At 36.0% G+C, this 21,576-nt stretch overlaps 3 protein-coding genes across 11 annotated transcripts in view; 1 reads left to right on the top strand and 2 right to left on the bottom strand.

Annotated features, from left to right (window-relative positions):
- LOC144301748 (uncharacterized) overlaps nucleotides 1-21,576 on the top strand; it is a 355,630-nt gene that overhangs the window by 321,485 nt on the left and 12,569 nt on the right. Inside the window, exon 4 of one of the 2 annotated variants that reach the window (XR_013368522.1) lies at nucleotides 19,469-19,760. The exons of the other annotated variant lie outside the window; for it this stretch is intronic. The gene's annotated coding sequence lies outside the window, so the exon portion shown is untranslated. Of the gene's footprint in view, nucleotides 1-19,468; nucleotides 19,761-21,576 lie in introns of those variants that run through there. 2 annotated transcript variants of the gene reach the window in all.
- Nucleotides 1-21,576, bottom strand: part of SAMSN1 (SAM domain, SH3 domain and nuclear localization signals 1) — a 268,791-nt gene that overhangs the window by 212,678 nt on the left and 34,537 nt on the right. The gene's annotated exons all lie outside the window — the stretch shown is intronic.
- Nucleotides 1-21,576, bottom strand: part of LOC144301747 (uncharacterized) — a 75,849-nt gene that overhangs the window by 18,428 nt on the left and 35,845 nt on the right. For 2 of the 7 annotated variants that reach the window (XM_077878815.1, XM_077878811.1), the window contains exon 3: nucleotides 1,420-1,467. The exons of the other annotated variants lie outside the window; for them this stretch is intronic. In XM_077878815.1, the coding sequence (XP_077734941.1) occupies nucleotides 1,420-1,467 (48 nt within the window). The remainder of the gene's footprint in view (nucleotides 1-1,419; nucleotides 1,468-21,576) is intronic. 7 annotated transcript variants of the gene reach the window in all.

Genomic DNA, 21,576 nt, shown 5'->3' on the forward strand with positions numbered 1-21,576 from the left:
CTTTGCATATATGGCCTTCATTATGTTCAGTCCCTCTAAATACAGTTTGCTGAAAGTTTTTATCATGAATGGGTATTGAATTTTGTTAAATGATTTTCTGCATCTCTTGAAATGATCATATGACTTTTATCCTTTGTTTTGTTGATGTGGTATACCATGTTGATTGATTTTTGAATATTGAACCATCCTTGCATCCCCAGAATAATTCCCATTCAATCATATATCTTTTAATGTATTGTTGAATGTGGTTTGATAAAATTTTGTTGGTGATTTTTGCATCTATGTTCATCAGAGATACTGGCCTGTACTTTCTTTTTTGGTATTATCTTCCTGATTTTGATATTAGGGCAATGATGGCCTTATAGAATAATTCTGGAAGTTTTTCCTCTTCTTCTATTTTGTGCAAAAGTTTGAGAAGAACAGGCATTATCTCTTTCTTAAATGCATGGTATAATTCATATCTAAGTCCATCTGGTCCTAGACTTTTGTTGGTTGGGAGTTTTTGTTTGTTTATTTTTATTTCTTCAATTTTATTACTAGTAATTGGTCTGTTTAGATTTTCTATTTTTTGCTGATTCCATTTTGAAAGATTGTATGTTTCTAGGAGTATATCCATTTCTTCTAGATTGTCCAATTTGTTAGGATATCATTTTTTATAGTATTGTCTTATTATATTTCTATTGTCTTATTATATATTTCTATATATACCCACTGTTAGTTTCTTCAAACTTTTTAATTACTTATTAAGTATTTAATATTAGAAGTAAGATCAAAGGATATAAACATTCTTACAGAGGATATGGATTTTTTTTAAGAATGTAGTAAATAGTCAAAATTGCTTTTTGGAAACATTAAATAATATTGAAAAGAAAATATGCATTTGAAATAGAAATATGAGAATAAGAATGAAATTTATTTATACGTAACCACTATGAACTTTCTTTAATTGAACTTGTAGTGCCAAGGCAATTTTGTAAGGCAGTATAATAGCTGAGAATGTGCTCTTAAGCTATCCTGTATGGGTTTAATTCCACTCTGCAGGTGGAAGATGGGCTTAAAAAAGAAACAAGATTTATATTATTTGGAATATTTCAGTTTTACTTAAAATTTTTAAACTGCCTCTTCCACATAGAAAATAAACCTCCCACTATAACTATCCCAAAAATATTTAGTAAAATGCTTAAGAATGAGAAAAATAAGTACCAAGAGACTAACAGCATTCATCTTGCTTCCTTACTGAAATAAACTTACTAGAAAGTCAAACAACCCACAAATATTTACTGAATTGAATTTGTGATTAGTAGTAGTCCAAGTACCATTGGAAATGCAAAAGAAGTTATGATACATAGACACACATACATTCATACATATATACACACATATATACCTTGGAGTATAACTGAAGGACATCTAACTCACCATGGTGGAGGAAGTTTGGACAGGAATACCAGCGTTAGAGTAGGCATGCTAGAAGAAATAGAGAAATGATATTAAGCTGAAGAAGATGAACAATAAATGACTAGCCATGGGAGGAAGTAAGAGGGGATGATCATCCAGAGAAGAGAAAGTTTGAAGCTCCAGATAAATGGGACCACAGGATCAAAGATACAAAATTTGCAAAACTTGCAAAAAACTACAAGCAGTTCAGTGTTATAAACCAGAGTTCTAGCCAGTGGATGGTAAGAGATGAAGCTGAGTAGGTAAGATCATGGATGATTTTATATATTGTTAAAGGAGTTTGAATTTAGTCTGTAGATAATGGGAAGTTGTAAAAAGGTTCTGTAGCAGCACGAGTTAGTGTTATTGACATCTTAAATAGGTCTCTCTGGCAGTTCTATAAAGGATGGGCTTGAAGATGACAAAACTAGAGGTAGAGAGACCAATTAGGACACTTTTGTGATTGTCTAGCCAGAATTAAGATAGTGAAGATAAAAGGGGAAGAAGAAAATGTCAAGAAGTGCATAGGCACTAAAATTATTAGAACTTATAGCTGGATAGATACGTAACTGTGGGAAAGAAAGATGATTAAACAGAAAGTGTAGGAAGGGGGACAATTTTAAGAGAAGATGACACATTCAGTTTTCAAAATATTAGGATGGAGGATGATGACTGGTTGACAGAAAATTGGATATATGAATCCAGAGAATAAGGATTAAAGCTGGGGCATATGGCTATTGAAATAAGAGTGGAGAAGATTGCCTACTGAGTATTTAAAATGACAAATGATCCAAGGACAGAATAGTGAGGAAAATCGACATTTAAAGAATGAGTCATGTGAAAGAAACCATGAAGGAAGCAGAGAAGCAATGTGAGAACCAGCAAAAAAGAACAACAACAGGGATCCCTGTGTGGCGCAGCGGTTTAGTGCCTGTCTTTGGCCCAGGGCGCGATCCTGGAGACCCGGAATCGAATCCCACGTCGGGCTCCCGGTGCATGGAGCCTGCTTCTCCTTCTGCCTGTGTCTCTGCCCCTCTCTCTCTCTCTCTCTCTCTGTGACTATCATAAATAAATAAAAATTAAAAAACAACAACAACAACAACAAAAACTGGGTTAGAGAAGACAAATGTACCAAGGATCAAAACAGATGGTAACCTCTAATGAATGCCCACTGGATACACCAAACAGAAAGCTATTTGTGACCTTAGAGATATCAGTGTACGTACGGGGGGGGGGACTAGGAAAATAGATTGTAGTGAGTTCCTTTGAATAAGAGATCCATGTCTGAAAAGACCTTAGAATCTCTCTTGTTTAATGTAGGCAGGAGGCAATGTCCCATCACCTAAAGTCATATCTTATGAGGTAAAGAAAACAGACACAGAAGTGTCCAAAGTAAGCAATGTGCAGAGACTAGACAGAGAAGACTGGTCCAGATACAGAATTGTGGTTCAGGGCTAGGCTTTCCAGCCTAATAAAATTTTCTTACTTGGGGAAAAAGCAAGATTTCAAGTAAAGACTTGGTCATTAGAAAAATTCCTTAAATACCAGCAAACAGGACAAGTCAAGTTCCAGAGAATGGGCTAAGTTAGAATGTGCAAGAGAGATCAAGTGGCTGCAACTAAGGAAGAAGAATGTGTATATAAGGAGCCAAGGGAAAAAAAAAAAAAATAAGGAGCCAAGGAAGCATAGGAAGGGATTAACAGGGAAGAAACATGATTGAAATGCTCAATCTGGCAGAAATATGCAAGGACACTATAACTAAATTGCTAGAACACATAAAGAAGTGTAGGAAGCATATTATCCAAGGAGTAAGAAATGGATGAATCGAGAAAGATTAGCACTTCAGAAGTCAAAGATATGTGAGAGCATCCATCCCTTAACACAGAAATTTCTGCATAAAGATTTGCTGAATGAATAAATTAATGAATAAACAAATTAGTGGAAAAAACAATAAATGATGAGATTTGCAACAGTTTTATTGTTTTAATCAACTTCACATGAAGATGGCTACATAGTATCCACTTTTCATCTAAGACTTCTACCTTTTTAAACTGCATGAATTATCTCATACATACACTGAATTTCTCTAGACAAAAGTTATTTTACAAAAGTAATCATTTTTCCCCTGGAAAATTAAATAGAGCCAATAGAAACCATTTATGAAAAGCATTTATAAGCACTAAGAATTGGTTTTCTTCCACTATGTTCTATTTCCCAGTGTCTTCTTTCAACAAGGAAGGTATTAATCTGTTCAGTTTTATACTAGAACCATATTTTTACATTTAATTAAACATACAGCACATGCACTAAGCATATCCTTACTAAAGGTCATATCTTAATAAAAATAGTAAAGTATACTTCTATAACCTAGAGAAGTAAAGTCATGAGAAGAATAAATTAAAAGATAATTGAATAATTCCCAGAATAATCTGAGAAGATAGGAAAGATTGTGCCTGGACAAAATGATAGAAAAATAAATAAAGGTAATGACTCACAGGTATACTTTCAATTTAATTAAACAAACAAACAAAAAAGATCATACTTTGAGTCAGGAGACAAAGGTTCTAGTTCTATGGCTCTCTTTGTATTCTAGAACAAACATTTTAATATATTTATGCTTGAGTTTCCCAGTTCTTGTTTCCATTCTTTACCTTCCTTACTTGCTATATGGAAGCCAGAGTGATCTTTGAAAAACATAAATCAAGCCATATCATTTCCTTACTTAAAACTCTCTGACAGTTTCTCATTATAACTGGAATAAAATCTAACTCATTCCCCATAACCTTCATAAGCTGACATGAACAGAATCCTGCTTATCTCTCTGAACTAATATCTTTCCACTGTCTTCCTCATTCACTGTTTCTGGCCTGCTTTATATTCCTTAAACTCTGAAAAGCTCATATTTTCTCTCTATTGGTCTACAACAGTGAGCCCAGGTCCTTGTGTGATTGGCTATTCTTTGTCATTTGGGTGTCAGCTCAAAGATGTCTTATTTGACTTTCTATAGGAAAATAGTCACCCCACCCTCATCCACTTCTCTCTATTATATAATTATTATTTTTCTTTATAAAACTTACCACTATTGAAAATCATATCTTTTTCATTATCTGTTTGTTTATATTCTGTGCCCCTCCTATAAAACATCTCTATGACAATCCTATTCATCAGTGAAATCTCTGGCTCTTAGGTAATGCTCCATCTGTATTTGTAGAAAAGAAGATAGAAGGAAGAAAAGAAGGGAAGAAAGGGAAAAATGAAACAAGGGAGGAAGGAAGGAAGAGAGAAAACTAAATAAATAAAATATTTGATAATAAAGTGAAAAAATATGGAAAAGTATATTGGAAATAACCATCAAGACATTATTTACATACCACACCATACTTAAAGATTTGTGAGTGCCACATACTTGCTATGATTTAAAGGAAATGCATATGCTATTGTTTTCATTTTCTTGATATTTCGGTGAAACCTGAACAATACAACGACTTTTGTGCATATATAAATGAGTGAGTGTGGATATGTGTTTTCATTTTCAAGTTTTATTTGGGTGAAACTAGGATAGAAAAAAAACATAAGAGACACCCTCAGAGCACATTCAAGATGTCAGCATTTACAAACCCATGTGCTACTCCTCTAAATTACACTCCTCCAGCTGGCTTGATTAATTTTGAAGTGGATAAGCTAACAGTGCCAGATCACACACAAGCAGTATAAAACTGTATAAGAACACAATAAAACAGTGATAAACAATAGATTATTTCAGTGGCATATGGCTGATACATAGTTGAGCCAGCCTCAAATGCAACCTTTGGATTCTGTTTAAAAGTCAGTGTCTGGATTATAGACTTAGCATTCAAGACATTCCTTGTAAGCATTAAGTATCCCAAAGAGAAGAAAGGGAGGGTCAAATAAAGGAGAAAAAGAACACATACTGGTCATTGAAGAAGTGAGATAAACTAGAATTAATGAGTAGAATTAGTGAGCATGCATGACAGTCTACAAGGGACAATATAAAAAGCATAAAAACATTCAAAAGGAAGAGATGGCAACAAGTAGACTAATATGTATGAAGGAAAAAAATACAGAGAATACCAGGGGAAGCAGAGAAAAGGCGAAAGAAGAAAAAACAAACTACCTTTAAAATTCTCTCCTATACAATCTGAATATTAAATAAAATTTTTCCACTAAAATTATGACAAAAATCCCATGTTGCACATTAAAGAGAGTTTGGAAATATGTCGCAAAATATGATCTACACCATCCTTGTTTTTTGAAAGATTTTATTTATTTATTTATGAGAGACACACAGAGAGAGAGGCAGAGACACACGCAGATGGAGAAGCAGGCTCCCTGCAGGGAGCCTGATGCAGGACTTGATCCCAGGACCCTGGGATCATGAACTAAGCCAAAGGCAGACACTCAACCACTGAGCCATCCAGGCGTCCCTATCTACACCATCTTTAGGTATAATTTCTCTCTCCAGAATATGTCTTCCATTATCTCAATCTCCAACCATCTTCTTTTTGGGAAGAGATGCTTCAGAACAATGAATAGTCAATCCAAACTAGTGGGATTAAAGCTTCTAAGTGAAAAGCACAGAGTGTTTACCACCTCCTAATATCCTATTTATGAACTATATTTCAATATCAAGTGAGAGACTGCACAGCTAGAAACTGATAATCAGTAATAAAGTGTATTTTTTTTCCAGGAGAAGGTTCTTGACCTTTTGATGCCAATGGCTACCCACATGCTTTCAAGTGAAAGTATCACTGATGGATATTTTCTTGATGACACAAGCCATTTGAATAAAGTTAATTGTTAATGTACTGACACATTTAACATACTGAAACATTTCAAAATAATATGTAATAGGACTGATATTAGCAAGATGACCCAGCCCTTCTTTACTCACAAAACACTGATTTAACAATGATATGTAGACCAATATACATTTATGAGAATTCCAGAATCCAGTCACGAAGTCACAAGGCCCCAGGTGAGAATAAGTCTGTGAACAGCTCACTGAAATGGGTAAGAAGAGTAATTTCACTTTATCTACATCACCCTTTCTCCCAAGCCAGCACAACTCAATACTAGGAGAGAACACCTGAGCCTGTGACCACTCCCTTAAGGGGAAAGTGAAAAGTAGAGCACCCGTCCAATGATCTTTTTGGAGAGCTACCTGGTGAGCTGGTTTCTGTCTCACCTCACTTGGGGAACTGACAAAACCAGTATACTTTGCATCCCTGGGGATTTCTGAAAACATAGAAAAGCACCTGGTGGCTTGTTGCAGCCAGCATAGTTCAGCACAACCGACAAAAGCAGCATAATCTGAAAATTCTTAGAAGGAAGGGAGAGGAGGGGAGCATGTGTCTAGCATTCCAGTTCTTTAAAAGATTTCTCAAGGGAGTGGTTTCTGTCTTACTTCATTTGGAGTACTGATAGAACATATAGTTTGGATGTCTGGGGATTGCTCAGAAGATAGGAAAGAGATAGGAGGCTTGCTATGGTTAGTATAGTTCAGCATCATCAAGAAAAGGTGTACAATTTGATGCTACTCCCTCATGAGGGCAGGAAAAGAGTAGAGTGTCCAGGGTTCTGGATTTTCAGTGGGCTGCCAGGGGGTGGGGGGGCTGGCATCTAACTGAGTTGCTACCAGGGAGCTGGTATACTCTGGATGCCTACCAGCCATTGAGAACAAATGAGAGCTGGGCAGCTTGCTTCTGTAGAACTAGAGAACTGCAGTTCCACAGACAGATGTTAAAGGAAGCAAAAGATTATAAGCCCCTGAAACAGAAACCAGCAATGGAGAAACTACACACATGAGCCCAAAGAAATTGTACTATCTGCCAAAAAGGTTTCAGAGGTCCTCAGAATTTCTAGCTGGGCTGACTGATGAATGTCTTACATAGTCCAAAGCCAGCTTGTAAAGCCTGGGAGAGGTGGCTGCTTTTTCAAATGCAAAAATCTCAGTAAAAAGTTACAAAACACATGAAGAAGAAAGGAAACATGGCCCAATCAAAAGAACAAAAGCAATCTCCAGAAAACAAACCTTTAGAAACAGAGTTATATGAATTAACTGAATAAGAATTCAAAATACCATCATAAAGATGGTCAGTGAGCTCAAGAAAACAATGAGTGAAGAGCATCAACAAAGATAAAAAATATTAAAAGAACAAAACAGAAAACGTAGAGGTGAAGAACTGAATAACTGTACTGAAAAGTTTACTAGAGGAGTTCAACATCAGATTTCCTCAATCAGATGAAAGGATAAGCAAACTTGAAGATATGTCATTTGAAATTATCCAATCAAAGGAACAAGGGGAAAAAAGAATGAAAAATAAAATCTATGAAATCCAGTAGACTAATATACCCATTTTGGGAGTCCCAAAATAAGAAGGCAGACAGAAATGGCAGAAAGCTATTTAAACAAATAATGGTCAAAACACCCTAAATCTAGGAAGGAAAAGGACATCTAGATTCAAACAGCCCAAGAAATTCCAATTAGAAGGAATCCAAAGAAATCCAACCAAAGGTATATTTTTTAAACAAACTGTCAATAGTCAAAGACTAAGAAAGAATTTCCAAAAAAGCAAATAAAAAGAGACTCATCATATACAAGAGAACCCCTATATGACTTGTGATATTGTAATTAATAAGAAATATATTTATTCCCATTTCTGGCACAGAGTTCATAAAATTTTTGAAATTTCCTAAGTGATGAAAATTCTAGAGGCATCTTTTGTTGTGTTAATGATGCAAATTTGGATCCCTAAAGATGGGCTGGTTGCCAGTGGAGTCGATCATGTGATTAGAGGGTTGGAACTTTCAGTCCTACTCCCCAATCTCCAGGGAGAAGAGAGGAACTGGAACTAGAGGTTGACTCAATCAGCAATGGCCAATGTTAATCAATCATGCTTTATTATGAAGCCTTCACAAAAACCCCCAAAAATGGAATTCGGAGAGTTTCCAGATTGTTAAACGTGTGGAGATTTAAGGAGTGTCACACCTAAAGAGGGCACAGAAACTCTATGTCCCTTTCCCCATACCTTGTTTTATTCATCTCTTCCATCTGGTTGATCCTGAGTTTTATCCTTCTATAATAATCCAGTGATCTAATAAGTTAAATGTTTCTCTGAGTTCTGTGAGCTGCTCTAGCAAACTAATTGAACCTGAGGAGGAGATTGGGGAACATGCAATTTATAGCCAGTCAGTCAGAAATACAGTCAGAAATACAGGTAACAACCTGGATTACAACTGGTGTTTGAAACCCAAGAAGGGGTTCATTGGAACCCCCATATATATAGCTGGTTGGTCAAAAGTACAAATAATAACCTGGACTTGTAACTGGCATTTGAGGTTGATGTGTAGTAGGACTGACCTTTAACTTGTAGTATCTGATGTTCTCTTCAGGTAGATAGTGTCAAAGCTGAGTTGAATTCTTGGATACCTTCCTGGTGTCTGGAGAATTACTTGGTGTTGTGTCAGAAACCTCCCACCCAACACATACGCACAATAGAATTGCAACCAGAACCAAAAGAAGACTATAAGTGAATTTCCCAGCATAAATTTTGTTAGCTAGGGGGAAAATTACATGAAATCTACAAAGATCTCAAAGAAAAAACTACCCATCAAGAATATTATACATTGCAAAGCTATCCTTAAGAAGTAAAGGAGAGATAAAGACATTCTCAGACAAATAAAACCTGAGAAAGTTTATCACCATTAGACCTGCCTTATGAGAAATACTAAAGAGAGTCTTCCAAATTGAAATAAAAGGGCATTCATTAAACAGCAATACAAAAGTATAAAAAGTTCTGGGAAGTATAAATACATGGACAAATAGAGAATACTGTAATATTGCAATGGTGGCATGTAAATCACTTTGAACTCTTGTATACAGGTTAAATGACAACTATTAAAAAAAAATACCTGAAAAATTGAATATAGAAGGGTGTCCACTCTCACCACTCATACTCAACATCATACTGGAAGTCCTAGCTATAACAATTAGGCAAGACAAAAAAATAAAAGATACCCAAATAAGAAATGAAGGGGTAAAACTGTTGTTATTTGCAGATGTCATCTTATATAGAGAAAATCCTAAAGACACAAGCAAAAAAACGGTTGGAACTAATCAAGAAATCCATTGAAGTTGGGGCACCTGGTGGCTCGGTGGTTGAGCATCTGCCTTTGGCTCAGGTCGTGATCCTGGGGTCTTGGGACTGAGTCTCACATCGGGGTCCCTGCAGGGAGCTGCTTCTCCTCTATGTCTCTGCCTCTTTCTGTGTGTCTCTCATGAATAAATAATGAAGTCTTAAAAAAAAGTCATTAAAATCAACTATGCAGAAATCAGTGGCATTTCTATACACCAACAATAAAAGATCTGAAAAGAAATAAAGAAAACTATCCCATTCATGATAGCATCAAAACAGGTAAATACGTAGGAACAAATTTAACCAAAGAAATGAATGATCTCTGCAATGAAAGCTACAAGACTTTGTTGAAAGATACAAATAAATAGAAAGATATCTCGTGTTCATGGATTGAAAGACAATGCTAGAATGCCCATACTATCCAAAATCATCTATAGATTCAATGCAATCCTTATCAAAATTCCAATGGCATTTTCCATAGAAATAAAAAAAGAAATCCCAAAATTTTAATGAAATCACAGAAGACCTTGAATACCTAAAGCAATCCTGAGAAAGAAGAAAGCTGGAGGCATCACCCTTCTGATTTCAAACTACACTACAAAGCAATAGTAATTAAAATAGTTGTACCAGCAAAAAATAGACACACAGACCAATGGAATTTTACCTTACATTATACACAAAAATCAACTCAGAATGGATTCAAAACTTAAACATAAACCTATAGTGAAACAATAAAACTTTGAAAAAAGGTGGAGATTTTCAGTGACAATGATTTTATGAATATGACACTCAAGCACAGAAAACAAAAACAAAAATAAATAGGAGTATATCAAGCTAAAAAGCTTCCGCACAGCAAAGGAAACAAGAAAGTAAAGATAACCTTTAGAATGGAAGAATGTATTTTCAGACCATATGTCTGATAAGGAATTAATATCCAAAGTACATGAAGAATCCCTACAATTCAACAGCAATTGGTCAATCAATAAAATAATCTGAGCAGAGAACTTGAATAGGCATTTCTCCAAAGAAGCTATATAAATGGCCAATAGGTATATGAAAAGATGCTTAACCTCACCAATCATCAGGGAAATGAAAATGAAAACCATAATAAGGTATCACTTTATACCTATTTGGATGGCCATTATAAACACACACGTGTGTGTGCGCACGTGCACAAACACATACACACATACTAACCAGGGTTGGTGAAGACATGGAGAAATTTGGACCCTTGTACATTATTGGTGGGAATATGTAAAATGGTAAGCTGCAATGAAAAATAGCATGGGGGCTCCTCAAAAACTTAAGAATAGAACTACCATATGATTCAATAATCTCACCTCTGAATACTTATCCAAAATAACTGAAATCAGGAATCTGAAGAGATATTTGCACCACTCTGTTTATTGCAACAGTATTCAGTATAGTCAAGAGGTAAACATAACCTAACTATACATTGACATATTAAGTTTTTAAATGTGGTACACATATAAAATGTAATACTAATCAGCCACAAAAATAGAACGAAATCTTGTCACATGAAACAACATGGATAAATCTTAAGGACATTATGCTAAGTGAAAGAAGTCAGTCACAGAAAGGCAAATAATACATGCTTCCATGTATATGTAATGGAGTCACCTATATATGATTATCTAAAATAGTCAAATTCACAGAAAAGGAAGTAGAATGGTGGCTGCCAGGTGCTGATGGCAGGGGAAAATGGGAAATTGATCTTCAATGGGTTTAGAGTTTTAGTCACACAGGATGGAAAAGTTTTACTTATCATTAATAATACAATATGAACAGCACTCTATAGCACTTAAAATTCTGTAAAGATTGTAGATCTCATGTATTTTTTAGCCACATTATTATTTAAAAATAGTAATTTGTAGCACTCACCAAAAAAGGATTTCTTTACTTTATTGTAGATATAAAAGAATCTTTTGAACTATCATGTGTATTTTATTTATATTCACAGTTCAATGACAAAAAGTAATCATTGTAAAATTAAATTATATTGGTAAACATGGCTGTTTATAGTAGGAAATATTGATCATCCTGCACTAATTGTAAAATACAGATTTCCTAATCTCAACTCCTGTCTAAAAAAATGTAAAGTTACACATTCAAACCTTCAACTCCCATCTGAAGCATAACATTCCAGAGCCATTCCATATTAGGGAAGGAAAAAATATTGCTTAACGATAAGATTCATATTTTATCTCCCTGGAGGACTTTCTGTCCTCAAAAAGAGAACCTACCACAATATAAATCATAATACAATGAGAGTAAAGGAACTTCCACAGATAATGACATTAATTGTCTTACCTCTGAATTGCCCCAGTCTAATGGACAACATCCCAAAAGCGGATATGCACTGCAGATTACTGTACTTAAATAGTCAATTATGTTCCCTTCATATTTTAAAATGTTACTTCTGGCCGATCAAACATAGGTTCCATTGTCCACTTCTCTCACAGTTTTTCATGCAAAATGTAATCATTCATCTTGACATTAGTAGAATATTCCAACCAAATAAAATTGGGACTTACATCTCTACTTTTCTCATATGATCATGGCAAAATGTGATATGAGAAAATAACTAGTAAGCCCAGTTCAACATGGACTCAATAAAATTATGAAAGGGTAGGAGTCTGTGGTTCATGGGGAAAATTTGAGAAGAGCTCATGGTGAGGCTAATGAAAATATTCACATACTGATCTCCATGAGTTCAAGAAAACTATGTTATTCTGGTCTTCACTTTGTCTCCAATGCTCTGCCAGTGTTTACTAAAAATTCCTGAAATGAATGAGTGACAAATGTTCAAGGTTATATAGATGTAGTATATATATATAAGGGTAATTAATAAAAAATACATGCCTTGATATTAAAATACTAACAGCTCTTTATTGCCATAGAAGTCTTTATGATGTTCAACATTAAGAAATCTACATATTCAGAGCCAATGTCAGTCTATAAAATTTAAGTATTCACATAGAATTTATTTACTTATGCTTACTTCATAAAAGGCATTGTTTAAGACTTGTTTTGTTCAATCAGAGAATTAAGGATAATTTATTTTTTCCATAATTTTACCCAAACGATGGTTTTATTGCACAATAATACAGCTACTAATACAATATTAAGACAGAACCTAAACGTTCATAAAGACTACCATACCTCTCTCTCTGTCTCTCATGAATAAATAAACAAAATATTTAAAAAAGAAAAGGAAAAAAAAAGACTACCATAGCGTCTGAGATTGTGCAATTTACAACTTTGGTATGAATAATCTGCAAACAAATTTATATTCAGGTTTTAAGCTTAAAGTCAAATCTTATCAAAGATTAAATGTATCCAGTTGTCCAGTGGTTTATATTCTATAAATATACCCTTAAACAATCTCAAATGAGTTGATTAATTCTCACAATTTGCATGTTGTTAGGATTGTCCAGCATTTTCAACTCAAGTAAATAGCCGTATTTATCCAAGCCAGTAGCTATTACAAACCTTTACCATTCTTCTTTAAATCACTCAAATGGACTCACCCACTCATGTTTTAACAGATGGCATAGCCTCCTACCTCACAGAGAAAATAGCAACCATCAGTCACAAACTCCACCTCCTATATTATCTGCATGTTTCCCAGATTTCCCTCCTTCCCTTCTGTCCCAAAGGATGCTTTGCCTTTCTTCCAAAGATAACACCTTTATTTGTATTCTTGATTTCATCTCCCCCCTTCCCTTCTTCCTCTCCTCATGCATTTCTTCAATAAATGTTTTTTGACTGCCTTCTAGTGCCAGGAGAGTCTAAGCCTGGGGATACAGTGTTAAACAAGACAAACAAAGCCTCTATCTTTATGGATTTACTATTATATACTCCAAGGCCTTTTAAACATCTATCTCCCTTTTTATCTTCAATAAATCCCCTCTCGCTGGCCCTTCCTTTTCAACTTACAAACTTGTTTAACTCATCCTCATATTTAAAATGCATCTGCTCAAGAAAGAGAAATTGGGAAAACAATCCCATTTATAATTAGGCCAAAAATAATAAAATACCAAAGAAGAAACATAGCCAGAGAGATAAAAGACTTACACTCTGAAAATTATAAAATGTTGATAAGAGAAATTGAGGAAAACACAAATAAATGGAAAGATATTTCATGCTTATATATTAGAAGAACCAATATTGTTAAAATGCCCATACAACCCAAAATAACCTACAGATTTAATGCAATTCCTATCAAAATACCAACAGCATTTTTCACAGAACTGGAACAAACATTCCCAAAATTTGGATGGAACCACAAAAGACCCCAAAAACTCAAAGCATTTTTGAAAGAGAAGAACAAAGCTGAGGTAAAACAATTCCAGATTTTAAATTATATTATAAAGCTGTAGTAATCAAAACAGTATGGTACTAACACAAAAATGGACAGATATCAATAGAACAGAATAGAAAACCCAAGATTATATGGTCAATTAATCTTCAGCAAAAGAGGCAAGTATATGCAATGGGGGGAAAAACGGCCTCTTCAACAAATGGTGTTGAGTAACTTGGACAGCCACATAAAAAAGAATGAAACTGGGCCACTTTCTCACACCATATGAAAAAATAAACTCAAAATTGAATAAAGACCTAAATGTGAGATATGAAAATTCTAGAAAAGAGAGCCGGCAGTAATTTCTCTGACATTGGCCATAGCAACATTTTCTAGAGATGTCTCCTGAGACAAGGGAAACAAAAGAAAAATATTCAGACTACATCAAAATAAAAGGCTTCTGTACAGCAAAAGAAATAATCAATAAAACTAAAAGACAACCTACTGAATGGGAGAAGATATTTGCAAGTGATATATTCAATAAAGGATTAGTATCCAAAATATATAAATATTCAACTCAACACCAAAAAAACAAATAATCCAGTTAAAAAATGGGCAGAAGACACGAACAGATATTTCTCCAAAGAAGACATCCAGATGGCCAAGAGACATATGAAAAGATGTTCAACATCACTCTTCATTGGGGAAATGCAAATCAAAACCACAATGAGATACCACCTCACACCTGTCAGAATGGCTAAAATAAAAAACACAAGAAACAAGTGTTAGTGAGGATGTAGGAAAAGGGAATCCCTGTGCACTGTTGGTGGGAATGCAAACTTTGTAAGGCCACTGGAAAACAGTATGGTGGTTTCTCAAAAAATTAAAAATAGAACTACCATATGTTCTGATAACTGCACTATTATTTACCGAAAGAATATGAAAATGCTAATTCAAAAAGTATATACACCTCTATGTTTATTGCAGCATTATTGATAATAACAAAAATATGGAAGCCCAAGTTTCCCTCAGTTGATGAATAAAGAATATGTGGGGCACCCTGGGTGGCTCAGTGGTTTAGCACCACCTTCAGCCCAGGTGTGATCCTGGAGACCCAGGATTGAGTCCCGCATCGGCTCCCTGCATGGAGCCTGCTTCTCCCTCTGCCTGTGTCTCTGCCTCTCTCTGTATCTCTCATGAATAAATAAATAAAATCTTAAAAAAAAAAAGAATATGTGGATGAAGGATAGATACAGATATAGATACACAATGGAATATTACTCAGTCATAAAAAGAATGAAATCTTGCCCTTTGCAACAATAGGAATAGAGCTAGAGATTATAATGCTAACTGAAATAAGCCAGTCAGAGAAAGACAAATGCCATAGGATTTCACTCAAATGTGGAATTTAGGAAACAAGCAAAGGGTAAAAAGAGAGAGAGAGAGAGAAACCAAGAAACAGACTCTTAACTAGAGAGAACTGATGGTTACCAGAGGAAAGGTGGGTAGGGGTGTGGGTGATACAGGTGAAGGGGACTATGAGTACACTTACCATGCTGAGCACTGAGTAATGTATAGAATTGTTGAATGACTATATCATACACTTTGAAATTAATATAACACTATGTTTACTGAAATTAAAATTTTAAAAATACAGCAGCCCAGGGTGGCCCAGCGGTTTGGCGCCTGCCTTTGGCCCAGAGCCTGATCCTGGAGTCCCGGCATCAAGTCCCACGTCGGGCTCCCTGCCTGGAGCCTGCTTCTCCCTCTGCCTGTGTCTCTGCCTCACTCTGTGTGTGTGTGTGTCTTTCATGAATAAATAAATTCTTTATAAAAATTTTTTAAAATAAAAACTAAGAGTATGTAATAACACATATTAAAAAAAGTATGTGCTCATTTTGCTGACCTTGAAAGCATATGTCTCTCTCCTTTACTGCTACAATTCTAGAATCAGCTACAATTTCTGTTTCCACCTTCACTACCTTTTTTCACTCTTCAGGGCACAGCAGTTTTACTTTGGTCTCTGTACTCTAGTGAAATGTTTATACTCAGGTTTTGACATACTGTCCTTTCCTTTGAATTCTCATAAATTCTAGAAAACACTAGTTTACCACACTTTTTGCTGCCATTTTTCTCTGCCTGTACCCTTCCTGCTTTTCTCCTCAAGATTCCCACCTGGCCTTTTCTTTCTCACTCTACTCATTTTCCCTGAAATATCCTACCCATGCCCATGAGTGCAACTCCTACCTATGTACTAATGATGCCAAAATTCTGTATATTCAGATCATCCTGAGTTTCATGTCTGCATTTGTAAGTACCCCAAACACATTCTCATTTAAATGGATACCAGCATCAAGTACTATAGGGATGGTACTTATTGCTATAGAGTAGCATAGAGAAAAGTCTTATCAATTACGGTAACAGAAAAGCTCCAAAATTTCAGTGGTTTAATGAAACAGTAATATTGTTCTTCTCATATGGTTCAGTTGGTGGTGGTGGTGGCAGCATTGTGGTATGACGGTAAAGGTGCTTCTAGGACCTAAATTCATGGAGATTCTACCTTTTTTTATAACATGGCTTCCAAGGTCACTGGGCAGGGTTTCATTCAACTAGCAGATGAAAAAAAGAGTTCATTGGATGGTGTGGAAGGGTTTTATGCACCCATTCTGGAAGTGGTATACTTCACTTTTACTCATATTCCATTGAACAGAATTTAGTTATATTGTCCTAAGTAAATGCGAAGGAGCTGGGAAGGACAATCCATGGCTGAGCAGCTACTTCACAGTAACTTCCACACTATGCAAGGGCAACACAAATTTTTAGTAGACACCTAGCATTCTCTGCAACTGAAGTCATGGGTGATCTTTGCAGAGATAAACTTCTGTTTCTAGTTAGGTGAATAGGATTGAGAAAGTATGAAAGCAGAAACTATCAGGATGCTTCTCTTTTTGTAAGCATACCGGTGATGTATAGGTTCCCAGAACCAAAACTTGGCTCTTAAGGAAAAGTAAGAGCTTAAGAAGCAACTGGCTTCTCTGCCTATCTCTATTTCCTTTACAACTGGCTTCTCTGCCTATCTCTATTTCCTTTAATCCAAATTTCACAGAATTACCAAAATGTTATATGCTTTTCTCTTTCATTTATTTTTTTCTCTTTATTTCTTTTTTAGATTTTATTTATTTATTCATGAGAATACACACAGAGAGAGAGAGGCAGAGACACAGGCAGAGGGAGAAGCAGGCTCCATGCATCCCGGGCTCCATCCCAGGATCAGGCCCTGGGCTGAAAGTGGCACTAAACTGCTGAGCCACCCAGGCTGCCCTTTTTTCTCTTTAAATATAAATTTAGTTTTCTGGTAAAAAAAGTAATAGATTTTTTTTTCTAAAATGCAGTTAATCATTTCATTCCCTGTTAAGACATTCACCAATTTCCCCTATGATTCTAAGATACAGTAAAAGCACATATTATATCATGAAAGTCTTCTAGTAAGGCTCCTGCCAATCTTACCTGTCTCTCACTGAACTAGCTTCTCTCCCATCAATTCATCATCACTTTTATTAAGGTCTAAAGAAGCTAAGAACAAAGATGATGCTGGGAATACCCTTCTCCCATGTGGTTCTGAGTTAGAATTTACTATTGATAGGCACCATACAAGAATTGGAAAGTAAAGAAAAAAGAGCATTATTTCTCATGTTGCAAGCAGATGCTTGGGTGGTCATAAGATTAAAGCACCTTCTGAGTGGGCTCTTGAAAATTGTTCCAATACTAGGGTAGTCTTTATCTCCCCAAAGTCTTTCAATGAGTATGAGCTTCTAAGTCCCTAAATTAAACATTTCAAACTTGCAATATAAAGAGTGCTGAAGTTTTCTTGAACAAACCTTGACAGATAAACCCACTCAAGTGGATACACACACACACTATGCTCCAGCCAAACTAAAATTCTTGCCATTATACAAATCTAATTCATTGTTTTGATACATGCTGCCCTCTGTATAGCATGCCCTTTCCCTGACATTTCTGACTGAAAAAAATCATGCTCATCTTTCAAATTCAAGTATCACCTTCTAACTAAGGCCTTTCCCAATTCCCCCAGTATTGACACACTTTCCTTGGGGAGATCACCCCATTCTGTTCCTATCTCTTACATGGTATTTACAACATCATTTACATGACCTTACCTTGTTGAGAGGAATCATGCTTTATGAAGATTTGTGGCCTTAGTTCCTAGTACACAGATTCTCATATATTAAGCACTCAATAACATATGCTAAATACTCTATTTTGAAATAAAATTTCATTAATATAGGGGCTTCTGGGTGGCTCAGTCAGTTAAGCATCTGCCTTTGGCTCAGGTCATCATCTCAGGGTCCTGAATTGGGCCCTATAATGCACTCCCCGCTCAGTGGGGAGCCTGCTTCTCACCCTCCCTCTGCCTGCTGCTCCCCCTGCTTGTGCTTGCTCCCTCTCTTTCAAATGAATAAATAAAATCTTTTTATAATGTCATTAATATAAATGAACACTTTTTTTCACAGCACACTTAAAGTTTGATAGTAAACCTGTATGTTAGGAGTGCATCTAAGGTTCCCTGAAGCATCCCAGGAGCCCTCTCTCTTGAAGTATGTGAACATGCAGGAACAAACAAGGAAGCAATGGGAAGGAGCATGTTATCCAGCTTTTCTGTTGCCTTTCTCCTCTTAAATCTTTTTATCACTCATAAATTTGGTGACTTCATATACTGACATCCTAGGAAGCAGGTCTTATCCTAATTCTTGACTCTGAGATCCTCACACATTCCTCCTCCCAAAGACCTGTTATAGAAGAAAAGGCTCCTACATATTTTATAATGGTACTGTGTGGCTGACCTTCCCGCAGGAGATGCCCAAACAAGTGGCACCACCTGCTGTCACAGTGGCAGCCAGGGTGCAGTGGAACGTGTTCCCACCACATTTGCAGGGCAGCAGCAGCACAACCAGGAGAGGAGCCCCAGCTGCGATGTCAGTTTTCCCTCATTAACACTGGGTCAAAATGACTCTGCTACTTAAAATGGCTCCTCTTAAATTAAATTGATGCCAGTTTCTCTGTGTTGCTCTATCCCAGGAATTTTTCTGCCTGCTACTTAAGGCAAAGACAGAGGGGAAAAATTAAGCTGATTAGCCTTTTGCTTGGGTTTTAATTCACAGGAGAAGCTTTATTCAGATCACACACTATTAAACAGAAATTACTTACAACTGTTCAATTGATTCATTCAGCAAATATGACATTTGTTGGGCACTGACTTGGTCAGGATTGTTCTGGGATGTGGAGTGCACTGATAAAACAAGATAAGTATGTTTCTTGCCCTCTTGAAGCATATAGTCTTGGGTTCCTTGGAGTGGAGGGAAGAGGAAAAAATTGTGTAATACAGTATGAAAATAAGTGCTATGAAGAAAAACAGAGCAGAGCAAAAGGATAGAGAGAACCAGTGGGGGTGGATAGAGGGCATTCTTTTAGCTGGTGTGGTCAAACAACTCCACTATGATGAGATCTGGTTTTGTTTTTGTTTTGTTTTTAGATCTGGATAAAATGAAGGAATAAGCCATGAAAGTACCTATGGAAACAGCATTACAAACAAACAGAATAGGGAGGTGCTGGGGCAGTGGAGCCTGGAGTGTTCAAAGCAAGAGGGCCAGTGTGGCTCAATCTGAGAAGCAAGAGATGAACTGGAGAGATGGGCAGGGACCAGATCAGTTACAGATTTAAAACTGGAATGGAGACCTCAGTGTAGGTCTAAATTACTGGCACCTGTGACAGGACTTTCATTAGGACCATGGTCAATGCTTCCTACACCTCTTGGGAAGTGAAAATAAACAAGTCAATCTGGGATGAGTAGAATCAAGAAAGTTATTATTGCTGCCAATCTTTCTGTTATTTTTATGCTATTTTCTAAAAATAATAATAATACCTTTTTAATATGTCTCATTTATTAGACCCAAGGACTTCACATAAACTGAAGTTAAATGGATATGACTATTTTTACAAAATTAGGGAAAATTACTTCTAAGCCTGAAAATGGTGGGGGGAAAGTTTGCCAATGCCCTTGTGAAATCCTTTTAATTTCCTGGGAACACATGTTTTTAGAGCTTTTTGAATAAACCTTAGAGATGATCTATTGTTTTACATATGAAAACACTATGACTTCTGCAAAAGTCATCCAGGTCATTGGTTGCCATTCCAATCAGATTTCAGCAGACCTCAGTATGTAGAGTGGGTTTTGAAGCCAGAGACTTAAAATCCTTTCACAATCTTTCTGCCACTCTGAGCTTCGGGTTCCCCAAACTGCTTGATACTAGAATCAGATGTAAACATCTAGCCTCGTATCTGGCATATCACATATATTCAACTAGTATTTCTGCCTTGTTAGTACTAGTTTTTGCATTTCATGAAGCTGGTGAATTAGAACATTGCTGTACTTCTCCAGAATATTTCACAAGTCCATAGCATATTTGTTTCTTCCTTTCACTCTTCCCTTTCTCTTACCACATCTCTTAGAAGCTAAGTCGGTTTAAGAAGAGTCCTCCCTTCTCCCTAAACATAACAACCTTCAAACTGGAATGGGCCTCTTACATAACTAGGAACTGTGCCACATCATATACAGCAAATAAACAAATCCCAGATAAATCAGGCAGGACTTTAATACCTACTCTGCACCCTTCTATTTCATCTAACAGATTCATGCTCTTGCTACACTTCGAAAGATGTTTCTGCATGTAAATTCGCTCCCATTGAAAGATCAGCCACTTAATTGTAAAATATGGCATATGAGTGCTATCTGGTTCCAAGATCCAAGGTAGCAATTTTCAACTTGAAGAAAATAAACAGGAGCACTTAGCAGGGATCTGTCTCTGGCTTCCTGTATGGCAAGACTCTCTTTGACTTTTGGAGTTGCTTCAAGCTTCTAAGTTCTGAAAGAAGTATCCTTGACAAAAATAAAAACAACAGATTTGCTGATGTAAGGGAACATTCTTGTGGTTGTTATTCCAGAAACTACAAATCATTAGGATCTGAGGTAAACCCAAGGTTTTGCTCATCCGCTTCTAATCCATTGTCACCGTTATATAAAAATGACCTACCCTACATAAGATACAGATCTACCTACCTAGTCTGTCATGAATTGTCTCAGGTAACTAGAGCCTCAGCCCATAGCTTGGCTGCATATTAACTTCTGACATTGTTACCACGTCTACTCCTGTCACAAACTCATATTATAAATCATTTTCAGTTTATTAAAACTAAAAATACATATATAAAAAATTAAGTATTAAAAGTGCATGTAGACACTAGAAATTCCTTAATCTCAATGTGTAAAAACCCATTTGCCTTTTCTCATGGCCTTTGGTGCTGCTTCCTTCTGAACAGCCATGCTCAGGAGGAAGTAGGGGGAGAATTATTTGAGAGTTAGATATCCTGTATTTCAAAGAACTCCATGTAGAATATTGGAGGTTTTGAGTAATATATATCCCTGCTTTTCCTAACTAGGCTAAAGCAGATTGGCTGAAGCGCTATTAAAGAAACAGGTCAGAGAAGAGAATTAGAAATCCACTGTAACATCATTGGGAAAAAAGAAATTAAACCTTTTCACTGACTTTATCATCTTTTTCTCTCATTTTATCAGAATCCTTC

Source organism: Canis aureus, chromosome 30 (genome assembly GCF_053574225.1).
Source record: "Canis aureus isolate CA01 chromosome 30, VMU_Caureus_v.1.0, whole genome shotgun sequence".
Taxonomy (NCBI): Eukaryota; Metazoa; Chordata; class Mammalia; order Carnivora; family Canidae; genus Canis; species Canis aureus.